The following is a 12,251-nucleotide window of genomic DNA, read 5'->3' on the forward strand; positions in this document are numbered from 1 at the left end:
TGCACACTAACAGCACCTTTCAAGGCAGGTGAAATTGCTGACCTAGAAAATGTACAGAGAACCTTCACGGCGCGCATAACGGAGATAAAACACCTCAATTACTGGGAGCGTTTGAGGTTCCTGAACCTGTATTCCCTGGAATGCAGGCGGGAGAGATACATGATTATATACACCTGTGTGAGGGAAAAGTTCAATAGATAGGAGTAGCGAGGGAGTATATAGTAACAATAGTTTCATTGCCGGCTACTTGTTAAGGTAGGGTAACTCAAGCTCCCGCTATCCCTTCCCCTCATTCTTCCCCCCCCCCGAAAGGTGACGTGTGGGGCTCTGGTCCAAACAGTAATCACTAGACTCTCAGCTCCCAGCACTACTGTAAGTACATGCCTGCCTTGTATTCTAGTGGATTTATTGGTTAAAAGCTTCACTTCTGACCAATAATAAACTTAGTCCTTTCAGTCTTGCTCTAAGTTGACTGTTGTAATAATCACCACATCTTTTAGGTATTGTACTTATCATGGAGAGTGATTTCTTAAGCAGTGGGTAACCTGTCTATCTTTCCAGCTTGGATGACAGAGAGGGTCACCTGCCAATCAACGAGTAGAACTGATGGAGATGGACTAACGTCCTGAGACTTCCCCTTTTTGGATTTAATTACCTGTGCACCTGTATGAAATTGCAGGACGTAACCCCTCCATTGCAGTGGTAAAGAACCTGCTTTCCTGTCATCGGGATATAATACTCATGGCTATACTGTGAAGAACGAACCGGTGGGTTGTAACCAACACCTGCGACCCCCCACCCCTATCATCAGCAACGGCTACAATTTCAACAACACAGTGTCACCAACAGCAGACACCCAAGTTTTAAATTAGCGTTGAATTTAGTTATCATTTATATTTTTCATTTTTCATTTTCTTTAATGTAGGATTAATATTTCATATTTAAGTGTTTTATATTTTATATTTTCTATATAATAAAGTGTTTATGTCTGTTATTAATTCTTTTTCTATTCATTAATTTTCCTGAGGAGGAGCAAGCCTGGGTAATACTGTCTGAAGTTGTTACAGGGCTGAGTAAGCCTTCACAAGTGGCGACCTTGCCAGGATCAACTCTACTGAATCAAGATTCAACTCCATCTCGAATCTACCATTGGAAGTTCAACGCCGCATACCACAGACGGTTACCACCAGCCATGAGTAATCATTCTCTATGGTAGGACTACAGTACAGGTATTTAAAAAAATTGGTGATTGTTATGGTCTCAATTTATTGTAAGTCAAGTCAAGGCAGGAATACTAGTTAATTCTGCCATCTATTTTTGTGTGAGCTTGAAACACTTTGGAGGATTAAACTCTAGGGACCCGAGATTTTCCAGTGACAATTTGTTTCATTGAGCTCTTTATTATATCAAGGGAACTGTCATAGGACACTCTTGATTTGTTGGTGAGAAGATTGGATGGTCAAGTGACCCCATTCTACTTACTGTTTGCTCGGAGCTGGCATAGAACCCTTCGTTTTAATTAATACATATTGTTTAATTGAAGCAGGGATCGAGCCCTCTGGTTTATTTCCAGTTTGAGCGGAGCAGGAATTGAACCCTCCGTTTTCTTTAATACCAGTTTCATTTCCCCTGAGAGTTTGAGTTATTCGGGCGTTGACCCCCGAAACTCTCTCCAGGTAAACTCCAGGTAATACCAGTTTTGGATGAACGCTGGAAGTAAGTTAGGAATAACAGGGAAAAATTTTGAATCTTTCATTAGTGCTAAGATCCAGGAAAGACTTGAAAGAGAGAATTGAGAGAGAAGAGAGACAGAAAGGGAAAGAGAAGAGAAAAAGGAGAGAGAGAGAATCGAAAGAGAAGAGAAAAAGGAGAAAGAGAACCTTGAAAGACAGGAGAGAAAGGAGAGAGAATTGAGAGAGAAATCCAAGAAAGACAGAAAGATAAAGAGAAGACAAAAAGGAGCATGATAGACTTGATCGTGAAGAAAGAGCTAGAGAACGTGAGGAACAGTCTAAAATACGTGAGGAACAGGCTAAAATACGTGAGGAAAAAGCTAGAGAACTTGAGTTAATAGAGAAAAGGATCGCGAGCTCGAAAAATCTCGCCTTGAATTAGAGAATAAAAAGTTAACTCTTACACAACAACAATTAGAGGAAGGAGTAATTGAACATCATGCAGCTAGTGCACATATTCCAACACCTAATTTACCTCCCTTCACAGAGGGGGAAGACATAACTTCATACATTATCAGGTTTGAAAATACTGCTACCCTCTGTGAATGGCCTGCTGACACCTGGGCTACCAGGTTAGGAATGTTATTTTCTGGTACAGCCTTGAATATCTATGCAACTTTGTCGCAGGATATTATATGTAATTATAACCTACTGAAGAAGGCAATCATTAAAGCATATCAAAAAACCACTAATTCTTACAGGAAAGATTTCAGGTATGCCACCTTACAGCCTGGCCAGAACTTTCAGCAGTTACAGGTTACACTCTTTCGTTTGTTCGACTTTTGGATAGAGTGTTCAGGAATTGATCGCAGTTATGAATTTCTTAGACTTCATGGTTGCTGACCAGTTCCTGACAGCTCTTCCCCATCAGATACGAACATTCATCAGAGAACGTAACCTGATTAAAGCTGAGGAAGTTGCTGAGGCTGCTGACCTGTATGCTGAGGCTCACAATTCCTATAAAGACCTAAAGGGATCGAACCCTAAGGGCAAGGGTTCATCAGACCTTAAGAAATCAAAGCCTCTAGTGGAAAGTAAAATGACTTCTTTTATTCCTGTTTGTCATTTGTGTGGTGTTAAGGGACATAAACGTCCAGATTGTCCTTCTAAGAAGGTCCAAAAAGTTGGAAGATGTTAAAGACTGTAATGACCAAGCACCCTTCTGTTCAGGAACAGTTAATGGACTTAATGTATCTACTATTTTACGAGACACTGGATGCACATGTATAGTCATTTCTGATAAGCTGTTCCCTAACCTTAAAGAAACTCATTCCTCTGCAATACTTTCAGACTACTTGGGCCGTACGGACACTTTTCCTACCATCCGTTGTTACATTAGGTCTAAATGGTTCACAGGTTGGTCTGAAGCCGTACTAGCTCCAATTACTTCTTGTTCCTTACTAATAGGTAATGTAAAAGGTGCCATTCTTCCTTCTGAGGTTGACCTTTCATCACCAAAGATGGACATAGGTGTTTCAGATCCTCTTTCTGTAGAGTCAGAGAAGCCCCTCGAAAGTTCAGATGAGACAATGTCTCGTGAGATTCATGTGGGATTAAAAACCAGTGATGCTACTCTCGAAAGCGAGGTAGTAGGATCACCGGTTCACTTATTAGATGAAAGTGAAGATATCACCTCCGATACTATAAATGTCTTGACTAGGGCTCAGACCAAAGCCCAGGCTTCTCCTACTATCCATCCTTTGATTTTCCCTGACTTAAAGCCTTTAGACATATCGAAGGACTTCTTTGTCAATTTACAACGTAATTGCCCTTCTCTTCAGAATTGCCATAATGCCGCTAAACAAAATCAAGTTATCCAAAGGAAAAACTTTTCATATAAATTTGAATGTATAAAAGGTATCTTGTACAAGTCAGTATTCAAATTAAATTCAGATGAGACAGACTATTCCATCTTAGTTGTTCCAAGTCAATGGCTCATGACCTGCCAGTGGCCGGACATTTCTCGCATCGTAAAACCTTAAATAAAATTAGGGAAACCTATTTTTGGCCAAAAATGTCCTCAGATGTCACTACCTATTGTAGATCGTGTAAAGTTTGCCAACTGTCATCCTCCCGAGGTACCAGGCGAGTACCTATGGTCAAAATGCCAGTCTTTACGGTACCTTTTGAAAGAGTAGCTATTGACATCGTTGGTCCTTTATCTCCACTTTCATCTGGGGGACATAGATATATATTAACATTAGTTGATTATGCTTCGAGTTTCCCTGAAGCCATAACCTTAAAGACCATAACCACTACAGAGGTGGCTGAAGCCCTTTTGTCCATCTTCTCCAGAGTGGGCATCCCTAGAGAAATTTTGTCTGACCGTGGGACACAATTCACATCTGACTTAATGCAACATCTATACCAACTTCTGGGAGTGAAGCCTCTCTTCACCACACCCTATCATCCCAGCTGTAATGGGAGGATTGAGCGCCAGCATTCGATTCTCAAGGCCATTTTAAGGAAACTTTGCTCCCTTAAACCTAAGGAGTGGCATCGTTACCTACCCTGTGCTTTGTTTGCCATGAGGGAAGTTCCCAGTGACTCTTAGGGGTTTTCACCTTTTGAACTTCTCTATGGTAGACAGGCCAGAGGCCCATCGTCCATCCTTCATGACTTATGGACTAATGAGGAGGTGAGTGCTGGGTTTCAGTCTTCTTACCAGTTTCTCCTTGACCTTAGATCCAAACTTGAGGAGACCTCTGACATAGTTTCGAAAAACCTAAGCTTGTCAATGGACCAGTACAAAACCTATTTTGATTCCAAAAGTCAGAGGAGAAGTTTTAAAGTAGGGGATGAAGTTCTTGTACTTTAGCCGATCAAGTCAAATAAATTATTAGTAGCATGGAAAGGTCCATATAAAGTATTAAAAATTTGTGGGAAAGTTGACTACCTCATAGAAGTCAAGGGGAAACCTAAGCTTTATCATATCAACATCCTTAAGAAATATTACCGAAGAAATTCGGTTAACTGTCTTAATAACTTTGACTTAGTTTTTCCACACGAACTTGATACGACAACTGAAGAATGTAAGGTGTGCGTAATTGACACCTCTAACTTAGACTATGATGAAGAACTACATGACTTGGTGACTCTTGACCACTCGGACGCAACCAACAATAATATTAATGAATCTTTGGATGACCATAAGAGACATGAACTACTTCAATGTGTGAGTAACTTTTCAGAAGTCTTTACTGATATTCCAGGTGTTACCTCCACGGTAGTCCATAAGATTGACTTAGTGACGGACAATCCTATCAAACGAAAATTATACCCAGTTCCAGTTCACCTTAGGGATGCATTTGACCGAGAGGTAGACAAATTATTAAAACTAAAGATCATTGAACCTTCAGTATCTTCATATTGTTCACCAGTAGTCATGGTTAAGAAGGAGGATAATTCACATAGACTTGCTATTGACTTCAGAGGCCTTAATGCTATAACTCGGTGGGATGCTGAGCCTATGCCTTTAATAGATAGCGATCTACACAAATTTTATGACTCTTCCTTCCTTTCAGAGATTGATATTGCGCAGGCATATCATCAAGTAATGTTAGATCCTTCTTCTAAGCAGTACACCGCTTTTCCTACACACCAAGGACTGATGCAATATAGAACTATGCCCTTCGTTTTGGTAACTGCCTGTGCTACCTACATGAGACTGATGAGAAAGGTCTTGGGTAATATGCCAAATGTTTCAGTTTATTTTGATAACATTTACGTAATGACATCCACGTGGAACGAACATTAACATCAGTTTTGCGTAGGTTACGCTCACATGGCCCCACTGCCAAGCCGAAGAAATGCTTCCTTGGGTATAACAAGATTAGATATCTTGGACTGATACTTTCTAATAACTCTCTGCAGCCTCTCCCCAGTAAGATCAAAGCTTTATTAGAATTTAAATTCCCCAAAACCAAGAAGCTCATGCGTAGCTTTCTTGGTTCTGTAAATTTTTATGCACAGTTCATCCCGAACCTTACTGATCTTACAGACATCTTATCCGACTTCCTTAAAAAGTCTGTGAAGGAACCTCTTGAACTTTCCGACGTAGCTCGGGAAAAGTTTAATGAGATTAAAAGTATCTTTTCGAAAGACCCTATACTTAAGATTCCAGATATTAATAAAACATTTTGTTTAAGAACTGATGCCTCCAATACTGGCTTAGGTGCAGTGCTACTACGATACCATGATGGTACTCCCTTCCCTGTATGCTTCCTAAGCTGGAAACTCCTTCCTGCAGAAACGAGATACTCCACCATAGAAAAGGAATGTTTGGCCCTTGTGTGGGGTATCTCCAAACTTAAATTTTATTTGCTGGGAAAAGAATTCATTTTAGAAACGGACCACAGACCTTTGATATACCTAGAAACTTTTAAGGGAACCAACAGTCGCCACTTGAGGTGGACATTGGCACTCCAGGCTTTTAAGTTCCATATTGTGTATATCAATGGTTCATCCAATTATTTCTCTGACTGGTTAAGTCATGACAGTCAGTAGAAGATTTCTTGCCTTACGCGACTTCCATATGTTAGAACTTTTTCCTCGCCTATTCTTCTTATACTCCTTGACTATAAGTCTTGGTATGGGGGAGTGTGAGGGAAAAGTTCAATAGATAGGAGTAGCGAGGGAGTATATAGGAACAATAGTTTCATTGCCGGCTACTTGTTAAGGTAGGGTAAGTCAAGCTCCCGCTATTCCCGCCTTTTTTCCCCCACCCCAAAAGTGATAGTTTGACTGCCGGCTGCTTGTTAAGGTAGGGTCAGTCTAGCTCCCGCTATCCCTTCCCCTCCTTCTTCCCCCACCGAAAGGTGACGTGTGGGGCTCCGGTTCAAACAGTAATCACTAGACTCACAGCTCCCAGCACTACTGTAAGTACATGCCTGCCTTGTATTCTAGTGGATTTATTGGTTAAAAGCTTCACTTTTGACCAATAATAAACTTAGTCCTTTCAGTCTTGCTCTAAGTTGACTGTTGTAATAATCACCACATCTTTTAGGTATTGTACTTATCATGGAGAGTGATTTCTTAAGCAGTGGGTAACCTGTCTATCTTTCCAGCTTGGATGACAGAGAGGGTCACCTGCCAATCAATGAGTAGAACTGATGGAGATGGACTAACGTCCTGAGACTTCCCCTTTTTGGATTTAATTACCTGTGCACCTGTATGAAATTGCAGGACGTAACCCCTCCATTGCAGTGGTAAAGAACCTGCTTTCCTGTCATCGGGATATAATACTCACGGCTATACTGTGAAGAACGAACCGGTGGGTTGTAACCAACACCTGCGACCCCCCCCCCCATCATCAGCAACGGCTACAATTTCAACAACACAGTGTCACCAACAGCAGACACCCAAGTTTTAAATTAGCGTTGAATTCAGTTATCATTTATATTTTTCATTTTTCATTTTCTTTAATGTAGGATAAATATTTCATATTTAAGTGTTTTATATTTTATATTTTCTATATAATAAAGTGTTTATGTCTGTTATTATTTCTTTTTCTATTCATTAATTTTCCTGAGGAGGAGCCAGCCTGGGTAATACTGTCTGAAGTTGTTACAGGGCTGAGTAAGCCTTCACAACCTGGAAAATCCTAGAGGGACTAGTACCGAACTTGCACACGAAAATCACTCACTACGAAAGTAAAAGACTTGGCAGACGATGCAACATCCCCCCAATGAAAAGTAGGGGTGTCACTAGCACGTTAAGAGACCATACAATAAGTGTCAGGGGCCCGAGACTGTTCAACTGCCTCCCAGCATACATAAGGGGGATTACCAACAGACCCCTGGCAGTCTTCAAGCTGGCACTGGACAAGCACCTAAAGTCGGTTCCTGACCAGCCGGGCTGTGGCTCGTACGTTGGTTTGCGTGCAGCCAACAGTAACAGCCTGGTTGATCAGGCTATGATCCACCAGGAGGCCTGGTCACAGACCGGGCCGCGGGGGCGTTGACCCCGGAACTCTCTCCAGGTAAACTCCAGGTAACCAGCTGAGCCTCGCCTAATTACCCCGAGATTCACCTAACCACTTGAGACTCACCTGAGGTCCAGCTCGTCGGGATGTCTGGAGGTGAAGTTGTAGAGGACCACGTAGAGGTTTGTAGGCAGGAGGCGGTGAGGTTTCTGTAATGAGAGATAGATAAACTGAGAGAGAAGAGAAGAGAGAGAGAGAGACTGATTCGAGTCTGGAACACATTCGTACAGCATTATTATAGTTTCAGCAAGATAAAGTCAGTTGATCAAATGAAAATGCTGGCCCACAGATGGCTCTAACTTCATCCTGTTCCCTACTCGTATGTTTCATAACAATAAAAATGCTTTCAAATGAGCTGATGTAGATAAAGCTCAGCTTGTCAATAAAGTTAGGAATCCTTAACCTTGTCAAACCCTGTGTGTGTGTGTGTGTGAGAGAGAGAGAGAGAGAGAGAGAGAGAGAGAGAGAGAGAGAGAGAGAGAGAGAGAGAGAGTTACCAAGCAAGCTGGATGCTGACCTATGTAGAGGGTGATTAACTAAATGGAGGTCGACCTATCTACGTGAAGGTGACCTAGCACGATGGAAATCGACCTAGATGGAAGGGCAAGATGGAGCATAACAGGAGTACAGTGACAGAGTTTGATGGATGCAGAGGTGAGGGAAGAGAACAACACATTCAGTATTATTACTAGGGTCATGATTTAGCGCCCTGAGGAACGGGAATCATTCAAATTTGATCCGAAGACAGGCAGGGCATATGACAATGTCAATTATCATTCCTTAGTTCGTCTGCGTGTAGAAGTTTCTTCAAAAAATTGTCTAAAATAGAATCACGCTTATCAGGGTTAGAGTTTGTGATAAATTCACAGGTATCTGGGTCACAGGTTGAGTTAGTCACAGGTATCAGAGTCAGAGGTAAACAAAGCACAGCTGGGTTCAACAACGAAAAAAAAAACCAGGGGGAAAAAAGAGAGAAAGACTCCATGAAAAAACAAAATAAAAACAGCAGTAACAACAAATACAAAAAAATGGTACGACAAAGAAAAACACAGACACACGCACACACACACACACACACACACACACACACACACACACACACACACACACACACACACACACACACACACAAAACTCTGACATCTCATCTGTTATGAAGTGAAAAGGTCAGGTCAAGGCCAGACAGAGCCAGGTCATGAACCAGGAACAACAAGCACGCAAGAACAACACAGGAACGTCAGGTAGGTATCAGGCAGTAGGTGCCGGGACACTCGGGATGATAATAAACACGCAATGGAGTATCCAGGTCAGGGGGAAATCAGGTCAGGGTAAGAGAATAATCAGGGAGCTAGAACTGTGAGAAGCCACATCAGGGGCAAGACAAGAGGCCAATTGCTTCAAGGCCGACATATATTTTTATCCACCCATGGCAGCATGGCCTTTTTTTTTTTTTTTAAACGAGTGACAGTCTACGAAGATCATTGTAATGACGAGGAAACGCTAAAAGCGTATGGAGGGCTCCAGCTTCGGGATGCAAGAGCCCTGACAACCATCAGGGCACGTACTTCTTGCCCCCGTCCCTTCAGGGACGCAGCGAAAATGCTGACACCTTAAGCTGTGGAACCTCTGACGGGGTAAAACGCGATCCTTTAATTGACATTTGGCCCACGCCCTGGGTTTTATTAGACCACAGACGCTGACGATGGTACTGCATACTATTGTAGTCACGGAGAAGCGTGACTGTAATAGTGAAATGAATTGCCCCAAGAAGTTGAGGAGGCAGGTTCTATGCAGTTTTAAGAATGAGTATGACAGCCCTCAAGGCAAGGAGGGAGTAGATACGGCAAATACCAAAGAAGCAGGGCCTGGAGCTGAAACTCGATCCCCCCACACACATATATACAACACTCACACAAACACAAAAACACACAACATACATACACACATACACATAAACACACACAACACACACAACACACACACACACACACACACACACACACACACAAACACACACACACACACACACACACACACACACCACACACACATACACACACGGATGTTAGGAAGTATTTCTTCAGTCACAGAGTTGTCAGAAAATGGAATAGTCTGGGAAGTGATGTATTGGAGGCAGGATCCATACATAGCTTTAAGAAGAGGTATGATAAAGCTCATGGAGTAGGGAGAGTCAGTTAGTAGCGACCAGTGAAGCGGCGGGGCCTGGAGCTGTGACTCGACCCCTGCAACCACAACAACTAGGTGAGTACACACACACACGAAGGCCGCAACACTCCCATTAATCGATGGCTTGGACGTGTGCTCAGTGGTGGATGCTCACTCAGGCTGCTGGGATTACTGAAGGAGGGGGAGGGAGAGGAGGAGGATGATACTGGGAGTCGTGGAGATTACCGGAGACTACTGAAAGGGGTAGGATGTACTGGGGATTGCCGAAGATGGAAAGGGAGAGGAAGAGGGTTAACGGGAATTACTAGGGAGAAGACCACATGGAACTAATAGACACAATACCCTGAAGTAGGCATAACAGACTTGAAGAACATGAGAATAATGTAAGAAAAGGGAAGCACCACAGTAGGCCTATGTAGGCTGACACATGTAGGCAGATACACATGCACAGCTCAAGACACTCACCGAGGATACGTTTCGCCACCTCGTGGCGAAACACTTCCCTAACAAATGTCCCGAGCAGTGCATACGTGTCATTTATACTGTTGGTATCGCCATTCCTCTTCCCCACTCTAGGCAACGTCTCGCTCAAGGGTGTGCTTCATCATACCGAGGGATTCACCAACCAATCGCCTACTCCATTTGGTGAGGTGCAGTGGGACCCAGACAACTAACTGCACGTATCACTTGGTCAGGTTCCTCACGTCCACCACCGCTCACGATCCTACCAGATCCAACAATTTCTTAACATTGACATTTAAAAGCTGAGGTCTTCCGAACTCCATGTACAGGATGAGGTAAATTCTAAGATAAGCGAAACAGCACATGACACTAGTACAAAGCTTCTAACACACAGGGGTCAGAAGCTATGAATCGACCCCTGCAACCACAATTAGGTGAGTGCATAGAGAATTCACAGCCATGCACGCATCATTCAACAGGACAAACCTGCGTAATTCACAGCGTTGAACGGTGCTGAATACAATATATAAGGAAGATAGAAGGAAGAGCAGGTGGCTGGAAGCAGCAGTCGTCCAAACATGCAATACCATAGAACAGAATTAGGGCACCTCTAGTCTCTCAAAACAAGGGAAAAAACTAGCGCAAGTCGATTTACAAAGACAGGAAGCTGCGTTTGGCCTTTACAGCCACTCCCGTGCTCATAGCACATTCACCTGACATTCTACACCTACCTTTGCATCACTACACCTGACATCCTGCGCCTACCTCTGCACCACTACACCTGACATCCTGCACCTACCCACACTTCACCAGGACATATGTAGAGGGTAAATAAACCTCTTTGTAGGACTTGAGCAAGCTTACCGGTCAGAGCAAGCTTGTGTGGATAGAAACTGGTAATTACTGGGGATGAGTACTAGTAATTACTGGGGATGAGTACTGGTAATTGCTGGGGATGAGTACTGGTAATTACTGGGGATGAGTGCTGGTAATTACTGGGGATGAGTACTGGTAATTACTGGGGATGAGTACTGTAATTACTGGGGATGAGTACTGGTAATTACTGGGATGAGTACTGGTAATTGCTGGGGATGAGTACTGGTAATTACTGAGGATTACTGGTAATTACTGGGGATTACTGGTAATTACTGGGGATGAGTACTGGTAATTACTGGGAATGAGTACTGGTAATTACTGGGGATGAGTACTGGTAATTACTGGGGATGAGTACTGGTAATTACTGGGATGAGAACTGGTAATTACTGGGATACTGGTAATTACTGGGGATGAGTACTGGTAACTTACTGGGATGAGTACTGGTAATTACTAAGGATAATACTGGGGATGAGTACTGGTAATTACTAGGGATAAGTACTGGTAATTACTGGGGATGAGTACTGGTAATTACTGGGGATGAGTACTGGCAATTACTGGGGATGAGTACTGGTAATTACTGGGGATGAGTACTGGTAATTACTGGGGATGAGTACTGGTAATTACTGGGGATGAGTACTGGCAATTACTGGGGATGAGTACTGGTAATTACTGGGGATGAGTACTGGTAATTACTGGGGATGAGTACTGGTAATTACTGGGGATGAGTACTGGTAATTACTGGGGATGAGTACTGGTAATTACTGGGGATGAGTACTGGTAATTACTGGGGATGAGTACTGGTAATTACTGGGGATGAGTACTGGTAATTACTGGGGATGAGTACTGGTAATTACTGGGGATGAGTACTGGTAATTACTGGGGATGAGTGCTGGTAATTACTGGGGATGAGTGCTGGTAATTACTGGGGATGAGTACTGGTAATTACTGGGGATGAGTACTGGTAATTACTGGGGATGAGTACTGGTAATTACTGGGGACGAGTACTGGTA

General features: G+C 42.9%; 1 protein-coding gene across 4 annotated transcripts in view; it reads right to left on the reverse strand.

Moving 5' to 3' along the window:
- The window catches only part of LOC128694002 (SH3 and cysteine-rich domain-containing protein), a 1,038,081-nt gene that overhangs the window by 13,758 nt on the left and 1,012,072 nt on the right, over window positions 1-12,251 (reverse strand). For all 4 annotated transcript variants that reach the window (XM_070090891.1, XM_070090892.1, XM_070090893.1 and 1 more), the window contains one exon: window positions 7,783-7,865. In XM_070090891.1, the coding sequence (XP_069946992.1) occupies window positions 7,783-7,865 (83 nt within the window). The remainder of the gene's footprint in view (window positions 1-7,782; window positions 7,866-12,251) is intronic.

Source organism: Cherax quadricarinatus, chromosome 33 (genome assembly GCF_038502225.1).
Source record: "Cherax quadricarinatus isolate ZL_2023a chromosome 33, ASM3850222v1, whole genome shotgun sequence".
In the NCBI taxonomy this organism is placed as follows: Eukaryota; Metazoa; Arthropoda; class Malacostraca; order Decapoda; family Parastacidae; genus Cherax; species Cherax quadricarinatus.